Source organism: Onychomys torridus, unplaced genomic scaffold (genome assembly GCF_903995425.1).
Source record: "Onychomys torridus unplaced genomic scaffold, mOncTor1.1, whole genome shotgun sequence".
NCBI lineage: Eukaryota > Metazoa > Chordata > Mammalia > Rodentia > Cricetidae > Onychomys > Onychomys torridus.
The window spans coordinates 1-15939 of record NW_023412120.1 but is presented as its reverse complement, the minus strand read 5'-3'; the positions used below and the strand labels follow the sequence as shown (position 1 = coordinate 15939).

At 43.5% G+C, this 15939-nt stretch overlaps 1 protein-coding gene and 2 pseudogenes across 1 annotated transcript; all 3 read right to left on the bottom strand.

Moving 5' to 3' along the window:
• Window positions 1–2554: 2554 nt before the first annotated feature.
• On the bottom strand, window positions 2555–3432 carry LOC118575510 (annotated as a pseudogene).
• Window positions 3433–11714: 8282 nt separating this feature from the next.
• Window positions 11715–12586, bottom strand: LOC118575509 (annotated as a pseudogene).
• A 1650-nt stretch (window positions 12587–14236) lies between these two features.
• Window positions 14237–15910, bottom strand: LOC118575508 (DDB1- and CUL4-associated factor 1-like; the record flags this gene model as incomplete). Its single annotated transcript, XM_036176030.1, has 1 exon — window positions 14237–15910. A coding segment is annotated over one exon (1674 nt), but the record flags the coding sequence as incomplete, so codon positions are not given.
• Between the last annotated feature and the right edge of the window lie 29 nt (window positions 15911–15939).

Genomic DNA, 15939 nt, shown 5'->3' with positions numbered 1-15939 from the left:
TGAGAATTAACATGAATAATTAATAGGATAAATGGGTCGGTGATTGAATCTACTCTAAAAACAAAAGGGGGAAGATAAAAAAGATAGACTACTGAATCTACATTTAAATAGGAACTACTGGTTTTAAATGAATAAGTAATGAAAAATTTTTGTCTGAATTTATCAATATTACCGGCCTGGATATTATAAAAATTTATATAATGTAGGTTTTTATCTGAATCTGTCCTGTGTTAATGGACTAGACATCATTCATGTAATTTTTGACTGTATATATTGATATACTTATTGGATAGTGTTTCTTCTATTACTTATAAGCTTATTTTTAATTTTAGAAAAAAGGGAATTGTGGTATTATGTTCCCCAAAATATTGAGTACCTTAAAAAATTTATCTGGGATCCAAGAACAGACCGCCAGTAGATACAGAGGCTAGAAATTGGTGGCACTCACACCTTTAATCCTAGCATTTCAGAGACACAAATCCTTCTGGATCTCTGTGAGTTCAAGGCCACATTGGAAACAACCAGGTGTGGTGGCTCATGTGTTTAATCCCAGGGAGTGATGGTAGAAAACAGAAAGGTATACAAGGCATGAGGACCAGAAACTAGAATCATTTTGGCTGGTCAAGTGTTGAGGCTTTGCAGCAGCACAGTTCAGCTGAGAGCCATCCAGTCTGAGGAAACAAGATTCAGGTGAAGAAGTGACAAGAAACTTTGAAGATTCCCTGCTACACCCAGCAATGGACAAGGGAGTCCTTTCCAGTCTGCCACTCTCCTGCACTTGAAAAATCTGAGGTAAACAGCAATCCTCTGTCCCTGTGATGCACACTTTCTCCATCCTCTTTCTCTCTCATGCTGATGGGTTTGGCTCCAAGTGTGGAATGGAATGCCACTGTCTATGGCTACTAGGCCACTGTGGCTGTGTTACAAGGACTAACCAACAGTTTCTTGTCTGAGGTACAATGCTGATGCAAATCTAGAGTTATTTTTCTTATGGTATACAGCTAGTGTTTGCAATTCTCTGATCTTTCCTCAACCATATTTAGCCTTAGTCTCAAAGCCCCATCATAATGACTTATTGCTGTGAAACCAAGTAGGCTGAACCTGATGAGGAATGGTGGACTGTAGGGATGAAGCTTGTGTTGTATGTGCCATGTTGCAAGTTGAAAGGTTTCTATACCCTGATATTAAGCCTTTTCATCTTTCCACTGGTAGAGTAATCCAAATCCAATGGAATTAGAATGCTAGGTGTTTGGGGTGCACGCCTTTAATCACAGCACTTGGGAGGCTGAGCCAGGCAGATTTCTGAGTTACAGTCCAGCCTGCTTTATTGAATGAGTTCCAGGTGAGGCTACAAAGCTTATGGAGACAAATTCTCTCTCCCCCCACCAAAACAAAAAACAAAAAAACAAAAACACAAACAAGAAACATAATGACAAGTCCAAGTTTAATGGGTAAAATTCTCAGGGATGACTTTTTTGGGCCTGAGGAGACTGAGGAAAGATTCAAAAGCTACTTGTCCATCTCCGAGGGGCAGTTTAACCTGTAGGTGTGGTCTTGAGCATCTCTCCAAGAAGCTTTCTGAGATGGGGCAGGGTTTGGAGACAGAGAGCAGGTAGGGGGGCTGAGGCAGAGATCCCTCCTGAACAGTGGCTAGTTGGCCTTCTTCATATGAGGCTACTCTAGGAGAGGTTATTCTTCTGGCCAGTCTTGGCAACATCCAATTTGATGGATCAAAGCACCTCATCATATGGCAACATCCAAATTGATGGATGAAAGCACCTCATCATATAATCAGTGGTGATGAGACTGCCTGCTCAGGGAAGCTTCATGTAGGCCAGAGTCTATGGTCTAGTATGTATATATACATAGTTCGTGATAGTTTCAGATGGCCTGTCCTGTTCTTTCCAGAAAGACCACAGATGCCAGGATCGAAGCATTTAGGCTTACAGACCTGACACAGCACCATGCCAAATTCTGTCCTTTAAGACCATGTGTCTTTTGAGGTTGGGGTGAAGTGAAGTAGGGAGTGAGAAAGTAAATTTGAAAGAAAGTACCCTCTTTGTATCACCAATCATTTTTTCATAAATCACATGTTATTATTTCCCTTAAGAAACTTTTCCAACTAATAAAAAAAATGCATGCATTGACCAGCTCAGCAGGGATCTTGTGGCCCGGATGTAGAGAGAAGTGAGAATGAGCTCCTAGGCTGAGATGTCAAATTCATGATTTTTGTGGGTCATCAAGTGGGATCCAGGTGGCCTGGAAGAAAACACTAAGCAGTAGCCTGCCAACAAGTCAAAGCACAAGGCAGAGGACAATTTTCTTACTTCGGCCTTACCAGATCTTTCAGGGATCAAAGGAATCAAGTCCAGTGATTTAATCAAGGAAGGCACTAGTGGTCCCCTGGCCTGTTGGCAAAACAGGTTGTCTTCATAGAAGGCTGCTACTAAAATGATGCAGCAATGGTAGGGCCCAAATGACGTGACCTTCTCTCTGATTGCACACCCTCAGGAAAGCAGGGTCTTCCCCCTTCCAGGGCAGTTTCCATCTCAGCTCAGCAGAGGGACTTCCTGCAGATCTTGGGCTTCTTCACAGGCTGCACATAGGGGTTATCCATGATGCTCTCTTCTCTGTTCCAGCTGCCAGACATGGAGGAGTTCTCCTTCTCAGCCCTGGAATTCTTGATGCTGATAGGAAGAGGAATGTTCTCAGTGTCTGTCTCCTCCATCTGCTGGATCTCCAGCTCAAGGGGGAAGCAAGGCTGTGAGGTAGGGGATGGTGAGAGTTCTGGAGGCAATCACGTGGAAAGTGCTGAAATCATCCTTGAAAAGACTCTGGGGCTTGCCTGTCCTGGCCATGAAGCAGGTGAGTGCTTGCTCCACATCTCGCCTCTGAGATGCAGCCCTCTCACTCAGGACCTGGTTGTCCGACACTGGTTCAAGGTATGTGGGAGTTTTGATGTAGGTGTGGGGATCCGGAAACTCCTGGAAATGGTTGTGGATATGTGGTGGGTGGGGTCTGTTGTCCCCTGCACTGAGAGCCTTGGGTGTCACTGGCTGATTGGTCACCAGAGGTGCAGTGATGACCATCCTCTGAGACCCTTTTGCATAAGCAGGAAGAGTGTTCACATTGAACCCCATTTCAACCAGTGTGACCAAGATATCCCACAGTGTGGGCTGGGACCTGGCTGGTGTGTTCACAGAAAGACTTGGCACTTCTCCAGACTTCTGAGATGTAGCTCTGTAATATCTCTGTTAGTGTTTCTACAGATGCTTTCTCAGAGCTCTCAAATCCTGCCTCTGTCAGCAAGGAACTCATAACCACTTGCAGAGTCCTCTTCCAGGCCAGATGGTAGTTATCAGCAGTGTTAGTGGACTGTTTCCTTCCTGATCTCATTCTGGAGCCACCAGGCCCAGCTTTTCTTTTGGCCATCTTGCTCTCCATACTGCCCTGTAATAGGGAATCTTAAAAGGGCCAGGAGGTGATGTCCCACTCCTACGGTAGAGTCAGGCAGATCTCTGTGAATTTGAGGCCAGCCTGGGAGACAGAGTGTATTACAGAAAAGGCAACAAAGCTACACAAAGAAACCTTGCCTCGAAAACAAAACAAAACAAAACAAAAAAATTCGAAACCATATATTTGGGTGAAGAACTGAGTGATCAGAGGAATACGACAAGCCACAGCTAACCTCACATCCACAACTCCTGATCAAATCCTATTTCCACGAAGCTTCAGACAGTGACAGATTCTGAGTGAAGACATGAATGGAACTCAGCTCAACTGCCTCTGGTTCCTGGTGTTCATTCTTATATACCTCTCTGCTGCCTGAGGTCACTTCCTGGGATTAAAGGTGTGTGTCTTTCCGATGCAAGACAAGTGATCTCAAGAGCTGGGATTAAAGGTGTGTGTCACCAGGCCTGGCTGTTCTCTTTGTGGCCTTGACCTCTCTCTGCCTTCAAAGTGATCATGTTTAAGGCCTGGGTGCCCCCATTTTCTGACCTCTGTCTAGTGGCTGTTCTGGTCTCTGACCCCCAGATAAGTTTTATTAGGGTACTCAATTAATTGTTGATGTGTAGGCAATCCAGACCCCATCTTGGATATTTGGGACAGGACTGTGTTTTGACAGGAAGAACCTCAAATTTCCAGAGGGACCCAAGGTAACCCCCCAGCTCTCTGTTCCTTGAATCTGCAGCAAGCTGGCACTTGTTTCCAGGGGCTCAAACTCTGCTCATTAGCTGACCAAACTCTGTTGCTTTGCAGGATAATCTCCCAGCAAGATGGCCTTCTGCCTCCTTGAGGAATGAGGCTTCAGAAGTCAATACAACTCTACAATGGCTTTGGAACATAAGCTTCTGAACTAGAATATTTTTTTAACAAAGACAGACATGTAGTTTATTTTGTATTGTTTAAAATAATTTTAAATAATTTAAATAATGTAATTTCTTTACATTAATGATAAAGACCTTTGATTTGTAATTTCTACATCAGGAAGGAAGGGAAGGAAATGAAGACTTTTGGAAAACTGAATTACAGAGAGGGAGTGACTTTATACCCATAAAGTTCTCAACTCCACAAAACCAAGGTCCACACAACTCCTACTGGCCACCAAGGGAAGGAGTTAGGCATCTTCCCAGTAGTAGTCCTTGCCTTCTATTCCTGCTCTGGCACAAGGGAAAACAGATCAACTTGAGTCAACCAAATAGTTTAAATATTGGATATTATATTCATAATGAAATATTCTTAATTCTTATTGATTTGAGACACCACATTTTTCCTCTTTATTTAAATAGCTATGTGAAAATGACTCTATCAGGTTCTTTAGACATCATTTTCTTCCAATTAAAATGAAGTACAGGGAAAAATGGGTTGAATGAAGTTGATACACTCAGTTATAAATGCTTGATGCGTTTTTTTCCTTTTAAAGTTTTATCAAAAACTATTTCTTATTGTTTTAAAAAACTACATTGTGAATTATCCATTGACATGTCTGTTTGTTCCCTTGAACAAACCTGTGTCCATCCTAAGAGTAAGAGATACAAACTAGGAAGTAGTCCCTGGAGTCTTTCTTAGTCATTTTATTTTGTGTTGTTATTATTTTCAGAAGGGACCTCAGGTTCCAGGGAGACTCTAATCATAGTCCTCAAATGCCGGGCATATAGTTCCTTAAGACACAGTCCAGGGGACAGCAAAAGGCAGGCTTTGGGAATCCATTCACTCAATTTCTCTCACTACCAAGATTTTCTTGCAAGAGAGCACTGCCACATCACTCATTCAGAGATATGATGATGTCATCTTCCCAATCAGAGTTCTGGGAGCTTTGCATTGGCAAAGGTCAGTTTGGAAAACTTTGGCAAGACAAATGGTGGGGGGAAATTGTTGTGAAGATTTTCTCTTCTACAGAAGAAGAGACAGACATTTATCAGATTGTGATTACTCCAAACCACAGAGGAGGAAAAAAAAAAAAAAGTCTGCAAGGAACCATGACCATACCTAACAGTGACTTTGAAATAGTCAAAAAGATGACAGGATCCCACAACAATGATTCCACATGGACTATGGTAAAGCCATTAAGCTGATGAACACCACCAAAAGATTGACTTTGGCCTGCAAACTGCTTAGGACAATTTTGATATGGCTAGCTGACATGATCCAGCCTGACAGACTACTCCAAGAAGGACTTGTGACAAGCTCTGCATTATCCCATTATGCAGAGACTGGACAAATGACACAAGACTTGACACTTAACCCAAAAATTTTCTTTTCAGGAATTTCCTAAAGATGTCTTCACCCCCAGAGAGCAGCAAGTAATTTTAAGAAAACAATGCCCACATTCCCAAGAGGTGAGATGGGAGGTTTTTGGTCCTTTAATGAGTTTTGGATATTGTCATTGTTCACAATGGTTGGGTACAAGTTGTTAATTGTTAATGGTCAGGAAAAATGCTGAACAAGGAGATTATATTCAGAGGTTATTTTATTAAAAGAAAAAGAAAAATGAATATAGATATGAGGTAGATCGATGAATCTACTCTGAGAAATAACATGAAGAAATGATAGGATATATGGTAGATAATTAAATCTACTCTAAAAAGAAAAAGGGGGAAGCTATAAAAAAAGGTAGACTACTGAATCTACATTTAAGAGGAACTACTGGTTTAAATAAGATAAGTAATGAAAGTTGTTTTGTCTGAGTTTATCAAATATTACTGGCCTGGACTTTATCAAAATATATATAATGCAGTTTATAAACTGAATCTGTCCTGTGTTAATGGACTAGACATCATTCATGTAATTTTTGACTGTATATATTGTATATACTTATTGGATAGCTTTTCTTGTATTAGTTATAAGCTTTTTTTTAAATTTTAGACAAAGAAGGGGAAATGCAGTAGTGGGTTTCCCCAAAATATTGTGCACCCTAATAAATTTTTCTGGGATCAGACAACAGACAGCCAGTATACACAGAGGCTAGAAACTGGTGGCACTCACACCTTTAATCCTAAGATTTCAGAGATACAAATCCTTCTGGATCTCTGTGAGTTCAAGGACACATTGGAAACAACCAGGTGTGGTGACTCATGTGTTTAATCCCAGTGAGTGATGGTAGAAAACAGAAAGGAATACAAGGCATGAGGACCCGAAACTAGAATCATATGGCTGGTCAAGCTTTGAGGCTTTGGAGCAGCACAGTTCAGCTGAGAGCCATCCAGTCTGAGGAAACAAGATCAGATGAAGGACTGGTGAGTACTTTTAAGATTCCTGCTACAGCAAGCAATGGACAAGGAGTCTTTCCAGTCTGCCACTCTCTTGCACTTGAAAATATGAGGCTAACTGCAATCTTCTGTCCCTGTGATGCATACTTTCTCCATCCTCTTTTTCTCCCATGCTGAAGAGTTTGGCTCCAAGTCTGGAGTGGAATCCCACTGTCTATGGCTACTAGGCCACTGTGGCTGTAGGACAAGACTAACCAACATTTTCTTGTCTGAAGTACAGTGCTGATGCAAATCTAGAGATATTTTTCTTATGGTATATAGCTAGTGTTTCCAATTCTCTGATCTATACTCATCCATATTCCTGCTGTGAAACCAAACAGGATGAACCTGATGAGGAATGGTGGACTGTAGGGATGAAGCTTGTGTTGTATGTGCCATGTTGCAAGCTGAAAGGTTTCTATACCCTGATATTAAGCCTTTTCATCTTTCCACTGGTAGAGTAATCCAAATCCAATGGAATTAGAATGCTAGGTGTTTGGAGTGCACGCCTTTAATCCCAGCACTTGGGAGGCAGAGCCAGGCGGATTTCAGAGTTACAGAGCAGCCTGCTGTATTGAGTGAGTTCCAGGACAGGCTACAAAGCTTACAGAGACAAACTGTCTCAAAAACAAAACAAAACAAAATTAAAAGTCCAGATTTAATGGGTAAAATTCACAGGGATGACTTTTTGGTCCTGAGGAGACTGAAAAACTACATGGCCATCTCCAAGGGGTAGTTTAACCTGTAGATGTGGTCTTGAGCATCTATGCAAGAAGCTTTCTGAGATGAGGCAGGGTTTGGAGACAGAGGGGTGGTACGGGGGCTGAGGCAGAGTTACCTCCTGAACAGAAGCTAGTTGGCATTCTTAATATGAGGCTTCTCTAGGAGATTTTATTCTTCTGGCCAGACTTGGCAACATATAAATTGATGGATGAAAGCACCTCATCATAGAATCAGTGGTGATGAGATTGCCTGCACAGGGAAGCTTCATGTGGTCCAGAGTATGTGCTCTAGAATGTTTACACACATAGTTCATGATAGTTTCAGATGGCCTGTCCTGCTCTCCCCAGAAAGACCCCAGACTCCAGCATTGAAGCATCTTGCCAAGGATGACTTTGTCTTTGGGGATTCAGTTCTATATTAACATGCAACTACGGTGTATAAACACATCCTTAACTTTGCAAATCTAGTGGCAACTGTTTAGAAATGAGGGATGTTGTATCTAGGATCCCTTGGGCATCTTTAAGGTAAGTTTCTTAACCATGTAAAAAACTTTTGAATTCCCATGAGTCTAAATGAGAATAGATTAGTGAAGTATCTTTGCTAGTAGAAGTTAAAGGAATCTGTCTTCAGTCTCATTGTATAAACCTGGAACAGAACAGACTTGAGTGTAATGAGTACGTGTCTAGGAAAAAAGCTCTAGGAACTGATTTAGGGGAGGCCAGTTAAATTGAAATCCAGCATCCTATTGGCTCACTGTTCTCAGACTCTTCATTGTACAGAATTCTTCTGACATAGGAAATTGGAAACTGCATATGGCCTCTGAGGATCAGTTCTTTTAGATTTACAGACTAGACACAGCACCTTGCCAAATTCTGTCCTTTCAGACCATGTGTCATTTTGTACTTGGGGTGAGGGGAAGTAGGGAGTGAGAAATTAAATAGAAAAAAAAAACCCTCTCTGTAACAGAAGTGGTGCTTTTGATAAATCACACTTTATTATTCCTCTGAGAAGACTCTCCCAACTAATAAAAAATTGAAATATATAGGTTTACATTGAGAATTATACATGTCAACACAACCCGATTCAGGTCACTGTCCCAGCATCTCTCTAAGAGAAGGCACAGTGGTGCATTTCTGAGGTCAGGGGCAGCAGCAGGCCCTCCCACTCCCACCTCACACAACATGCTCAACAGGTGTAGGCTTCAGACCATGATAATGGTGAGGATTACAGACATAATGACTAGAAGCATTGGGAACAGCAAGGTGTGCTACCTCCTGTCTGACCTGGGGACTAGATTTCAAGTGACTGAGCCATGAGTTGCCAAGTATATCATAGTTTCTCCAAATCCACACAGACATTCTTTCTTTTCTGATCTGGAAGTTGTGAGTCACCATGAGAACATTCTTGTCTGGACCAGAGCAAAGGAAGCTCACTTTCTCACTGTTCCTAGTCATTCCCTGGGTTCTAGCCACAGTGCTGTTTTCCTCCAGGCAAGGGACCAAAGTCTCCAGAGAGCAGCAAGGAAGGCAGAGCCTCCCTGCCTGATTACTGGAAGCCAGACTTGATGTCTCACACCTGTAATCATAGCACATGGCAAGAGAATCACTGAGCCTGGGATACACAGTGACTTCTGGGACAGCCTGAGCTACAGAGCAAGAACCTGTCTCTAAAACACACATGGGGGTGGGGTGAGAGAGTGAAATGAGGATGAGGAGAAGCCGCAGCCAACTTGGAGTATGGATAGAAAATTTAACACTGGCTCATCATTTCAATCCATGGAAGGACTGATCCTCTGGATGTTAATGTCTACCTGTACCCACTCCATGTAGTTAAAAGGGACCTTTGTTTTGTGGGATAACTTAAAAGTGAAGGGATTGGTTGTAGGGTCTGGCAAAGGTATGGCTCAGTCTAGCGGTGTTCTCTGGAGAACTCTGTTTGGTCTATCTCCAGCATCCAGGGTTGCAGAACCAAGAGAGACCTCTCTTTTTGATCCTGGATCTTCAGCTTCCTCCCTCAGCCCTGTCTTGTGGGCATGACCATTACTGAAGCCTCAATGGGGCTTGGAACTTCCAGGCCAAGGCTGGGATGGCTACCCACTACATCTCCCCCTTTTGTCTAAATAAGAAGGTTCTAACCTAATACAAGACCATATACAAAGAAAAGCTTATCAAATATTGTCCAGGAGTAATGAGGGATAATGACCTAGATAAGTTGGAATTATAATAAATGCAAACAATATCAAGCAAAAAACACATACTAAAATCCAGGGAATTCTAGAGCGTGGGTAGGTGGCATGTTACAAAGACCATTCCAAAAGGTGTCCTATCCTAAAAAACCTGAGTCTAATACTTAATATATTCTATCTAAGAGATTATATATGTATATATACTAAGTTGTAACTGTAACTGCTAGTATTCAACCTCATCAAAGACCTGAGAAAGAATATAATAATACCTGAGAAATGGGAGAGGGATGCAAGCAACTTTTAGGAGGCTTGCAAGAGTAAACAGAGACAGCTGGCAGCCTGGACAGTCACCTAATATTTCTCAGCATCATTGGTGCATTCAAATTGGATACAGGCCTAGAATATCTGACAGACCATTTTAAGAAGCAGGAATTCTGAAAGACCATCTTACCCTATCTTGGCAAAGTACAGTGGTCGCTATCCTTGTGTCCTGCTTGTCCAGAAAGGAGAGCACAGCTACCTCAGTCGATAGAGCATGAGAATCTTAATCTCAGGGTTATGGGTTCGTGCCCCACGTTGGGTGCCAGATATTGGTGTAATTATTCAGGCCACTCCATGTAGTTAAAAGAGAGGTTTATTTGGGGGGATACCTTACAAATGAATGGATAGGTTGTAGGGTCTGTCAAAGGTATGGCACAGTCTGGTGATGTTATCTGGAGAACTCTTCTTGGTCTACCTCCAGCATCCAGGATCCCAGAACCAAGAGAGACCTCTCTTTTCAATCCTGGGTCTTTGGTTTCCTCCCTCAGCCCCATCTTGAGGGCGTGACAATTACTAAAGCCTCAATGGGAGTTGGAACTTCTAGGCCAAGGCTGGGATGGCTACCCACTACATTTCCTAGCATTTGGGTTTTTTTGGTGGGGTTCTTTTTTGGTTTTTCGAGACAGGGTTTCTCTGTGTAGCTTTGTGCCTTTCCTGGAACTTACTTTGTAGCCCAGGCTGGCCTCAAACTCACAGAGATCCACCAGCCTCTGCATCCCCGGTGCTGGGATTAAAGGCGTGCACCACCAATGCACTACATTTGGTTTTTAAATTACTCTTTTCAAATCCAGCCAGCTAGCCCATTATCTTCCTTGAGGCAGGATTCACGATTAGTGGAGAAAATGAGGGATGGCATCTTCTCTCCAGGTAGGTGGAGACAGGCAGATTCACCTTGATTCTTGACAAATGCATAGATTCAGCAGGACACTCTCAGCAGACTCCCTCCAGTGAGTGGGAATGTGTCTTTCAAACATTAGTAATAGTTCTCAAAAAAGCCTAGCCCTCAAAAAAGTCCCACCCCCACATACTAAGCCATCTTCCTGGTGCTTGTAATCTATGCCTCCTCTACCATGTCCTGGGAGAACTAATTATAATTTCAGGGTCTGGTCAGACTGTCGCTCCCAGAAGTTCCCAGAAGGGTGCTCCAAGGCCCATGTTCCAAGGGGGATGATTCCTGCTGCTGTCAACTCTTATCAAATGCTGGTCAGAGATTCAAGGTTACTCTTATAGCTGTTGTCTGATTTGCTAACACATGGAACCTATCTTCTGCCAGGTCTAGATGAAATTTGCAGTATAGGCTTTTTTCTAACATGAGAGTGACAAAGTCATCAGCTCATCAGGGATTTTGGGGCCCAGATATAGAGAGAAGTGAGAAAGAGATCCGGGCCGAGAAATCAAATTCATGATTTTTATGGGTCATTGAGTGGGATCCAGGTGGCCTGAAGATATACTTGGCAGTAGTCTGCCAGCAAGTAAGGCACAGTGCAGAGTACCCTTTTTTTATTGCTGCCTTCCCAGGCCCTTCAAGGTTCAAAGGAATCAAGTCCAGTGATTTAAAAAGGAAGTCACTAGTGGTCCCCTGGCCTGTTGGCAAAACAGGTTGTCTTCATAGAAGGCTGTTACTAAAATGACCCAGCAATGGTAGGGCCAAAAGGACCTGACCATCTTCTTCTCTCTGATTGCACGCCCCAAGGAAAGCAGTGTCTTCCATCTTCCAGGGCAGTTTCCATCTCATCTCAGCAGAGGGACTTCCTGCAGATCTTGGGATTCTTCTCAGGCTGCACATGGGGGTTATCCATGAAGATTGCCTCTCTGTTCCAGCTGCCAGACAAGGAGGTGTTCTTCTCAGTTCTGGAATCCTTGGTGCTAATAGGAAGAGAGATGTCCTCTGTGTCTGTATCCTCCATCTGCTGGTTCTACAGAACAGGGGGAAGCAAGGCTTTGAGGTAGGGGATGGTGAAAGGATTTGTAGCAATCAATGGAAAAGTGCTGACATCATCCTTGAAAAGACTCTGGGTCTTGCCTGTCCTGGCCATGAAGCAGGTGAGTGCTTGCTCCACATCTCGCTGCTGAGATGCAAACTTTTCTCTCAGGACCTGGTAGTCAGACACTGGTTCAAGGTATGTGGGAGTGTTGATGTAGGTGTGGGGATCCAGAATCTCAGGGAAATGGCTGGAGATGTGTGGTGGGTGGGGTCTGTTCTGCACTGCAGTGAGGGCATTGGGTGTCCATGGCTGATTGGTAACCAGAGGTGCACCTATGACTCCCTATGAAACTGTTTTGCATAACCAGGAAGGGTATCAACATTGAACCTCATTTCAACCAGTGTGACAAAGACATCCCACAGTGTGGGCTGTGTCCTGGCTGTGTGCTCACAGTAAGACTTGGCACTTCTCTGGACATCTGAGATCTAACTCTGTAGTATCTCTGTCAGTGTTTCCACAGATGCATTCTCAGAGCTCTCAAATCCTGCCTCTGTCAGCAAGGAACTCATAACAACTTGTAGAGTCCTCTTCCAGGCCAGATGGTAGTTGTCAGCAGGGCTGGTGGACTGTTTCCTTCCTGATCCCATTTTGGAGCCACCAGGCCCAGCTGTCCTTTCGGCCATCTTGCTCTCCACACTGCCCTGTAATAGGAATCTAAAAAGGTCCAGGATGGGATGTCCCACTCCTACGGTAGAGTCAGGCAGATCTCTGTGTGTTTGTGGCCAGCCAGGGAGACAGAGTGTATTACAGAAAAGGCAGCAAAGCGACACAGAGAAACCTTGCCTAAAAAAACCAAAACAAAATAACATTCAAAACCATATATTTGGGTGAAGAACTGAGAGATCAGAGGAATAAGACAAGACAAGCTAACCTCACATCCACAACTCCTGATCAAATCCTATTTCCACGAAGCTTCAGAGGGTAGAAAGATTCTGAGTCATGACCCGAAAGGAACTCAGCTGAAGTGCCTCTAGTTCCTGGTCCTCATTCTTATATATCTGTCTGCTGCCTGAGGTCACTTTCTGGGATTAAAGCTGTGTGTCTTTCCCAAGCAAGACTAGTGATCTCAAGAACTGGGATTAAAGGTGTGTGTCACCATGCCTGGCTGTTCACTTTGTGGCCTTGACCTCTGCCTCCAAAGTGAGAGTGTTAAAGTCTTGGGTGCCACCATTTTCTGACCTCTGTCTAATCTACTGGCTCTTCTGTTCTCTGAGCCCCAGATAAGTTTTTTTTAGGGTACACAATTTAATGGGGATGTGAAGGCCATACAGACCCCATCTTGGGGATTTGGGACAAGACTATGTTGTGACAGGGAGAAGCATAAATTTGCAGAGGACCTAAGTTTACCCCCAGGCACTCTGTTCATTGAATCTGAAGAAAGATAGCACTTGTTTCCAATGGCTCATACTCTGCTTATTTCTGACCAAACTCTGTTGCTTTGCAGGCTAAATCTCCCAGCAAGATGGCCTTCTGCCTGCTTGAGGAATGAGGCTTCAGAAGTCAGATCAACTCTTCAATTGCTTTTGACCATAAGCTTCTGATCTAGAATTCTTGTTAACAAAGACAGAGATGTAGATTATTTTGTTTTTTTTAAATAAGCACATATTACATTAAAGAAAAAGACCTTGATTTGTAATTTCCACGTTGGGAAGAAAGGGAAAGAAATAAAGACTTTTGAAAACCTGAATTACAGAGAGGGAGTGACTTTATACCCCTAACGCTCTCAACTCCAAAAAACCAAGGTCCACACAACTCCTCTCCGGCCACGAAGGGAGGGAGTTAGGCATCTTCTCAGTAGCAGGTTTTGGCTACTAATCCTGCTCTGCCACAAAGGAAAACAGAATGAAGTGCAGGGATAGACTGGTGGAAAGAAGTTATTACCTTCAGTCACAAATGCTTGATGCTTTTTTCCTTTTAAAGTTTTATTATAAACAATTTTTTTTATTCTTTAACTAAAGAATATTATACAAACAGGTATATTGTGAAATCACCACAGACATGATTGTTTTTTACTGCAGGAAGACTTCGCCATCCTGAAAGTAGGAGATGCAAACTAGGAAGTTGTCCCTGGAGTCTTTCTTACTCATTTTATTTTGTGTTGTTATTGTTTTCAGAAGGGACCTCAGGTTCCAGGGAGACTCTAATCATCCTCAAATGCAGGGAATACAATTCCTTAAGACACAGTCCAGGGGACAGCAAAAGGCAGGTTTTGTGAATCCATTCTTTCAGTTCCTCTCACTAGCAAGATTTTCTTGCAAGAGAGCACTGGCACATCACTCATTCAGAGAGAAGAAGATGTCATCTTCCCAATCAGAGTGGTCTGAGCTGTCCTCCACCAGAATCACTTCCTCTTCCTCCTCTGCATCAGAGTCTTCCTCTTCCCCCTCCTCTCCCTCCTCTAGGCTTGCTAGCTCCTCATCAGAGGGAGAGAGGACATTGTCCCCATCCTGCATAGCGTTCTCACTGTTGTCAGCCTCCTCCATTTCTGCATCTTGCCACTGGTCAGTGTCCAAGTTCTCTACATCATCTGTGCCATCATCTTCACTCTCTTCCTCCTGTTCTTCCTCTTCTGAGTCCTCCTCTTCATCTTCTTCCTCTGCCAGACGCTGCCTGCCCACTTCATAAAGCCTGCATACTGTGTCCATGTTAGGGGCATCCATACTGCCTTGATTCTCAATGACAGCAAGATAGCAGTCTTTGGTGTCTCTACCCAGGTCAAAGATATTCCGTTTCACATCAATAGTTGCTATAGGTTTGTAATCAGTTGCATTAAATGTTCGGAAGGATGACCCAAAGGGGCTTTTCGTCCTCTCTTCCAAGAAGTCATCTTCATCATCTGCCTGCAACATTGCTCCATACATCACTGTCCCTGTGTAGTTAAACACCACACGACATTGATCCAGAGAAGGAACTGTGTGTAAAAGATGGAAAGTTCGAAGGTCCCAAATCTCTGTATTGATGATGACCTCCAGCCCATTGGGATGGAAAACACCACTGATATTCCTGTTGAACTTGTCAAACTTGTGGATGGCCTGTGCAGAGCAGACATCCCAGAGGACCCCATCATTTAAGACAAGATCGTCTGTAGGATTAAAGGTGGCACAGTTCCTCTTGTAGTTGTTGGCAAGATCTGGGTTAAACAGAGTCAACATCTTGGTGCCAGTCTCAATATCATAAACATGGGCCATGTCTCCTTTTGTGCCTATGACCTGATCCTGAGAGTACTTACTGAACTCAACATAATGATCTTCTGTGAAGGAATGCTTCATATCAAATACTGACCTCATCCCCCAAAGTGCAGACAAAGGCTGGCCCCAAGTGGCAGATGTCAGAAGTAAGGACCCATCCCTGGAAGGTTCAAGGTGTGTGATGGCTGAGTTGTGACAGTTATAGCTGGCCTCTTCCTGTCCACTAAATACGTTGTAGAGCTTCAGCTGCCCTCTACAGTTCCCAAGCATCAGGAACCGCTCCAGGGCTGAGAATGCACAACATGTCAAGCCACTCTCATCTTCATGAGCTTCCGGGAACACTGAAATAGGATGAAATCGGCTAAAGATAAGATGCCTATCAAAGCCTCCTCCATCTATACCTCCATATTTTGGAAACCATGCCCTGCAGTTTAGCCTTGAGGTAAAGTTTGTTGGGGCTTGCCTCCTCTGTTTTGGCTCAGGGCACTGGTGAGGAGTAAAGAGAGAAAAAGGTGGACAGGTGGCAATGGGGTTCTTGCAGCGAGCATGTTGCTCTCTAAGATGCTCTGTGATGATACTGTCCAGTGTTGGTGGGGAAGAAAGATGTCTGTCCAGTTGTGTTTTGACAGCATGGCTCTGGCTGTGTGTGCTGGGTTCTGACTTTTGCCACAACACTTGGGTATTCCTGCCATTGCAAAGTGATGGCCTCTCTCTGATAAAACTTATCCTGCCAATCAAAGGCAGTGAATCCTGGGGTGGAAATGGCAGAGCGATTGGAAAATCTCGGG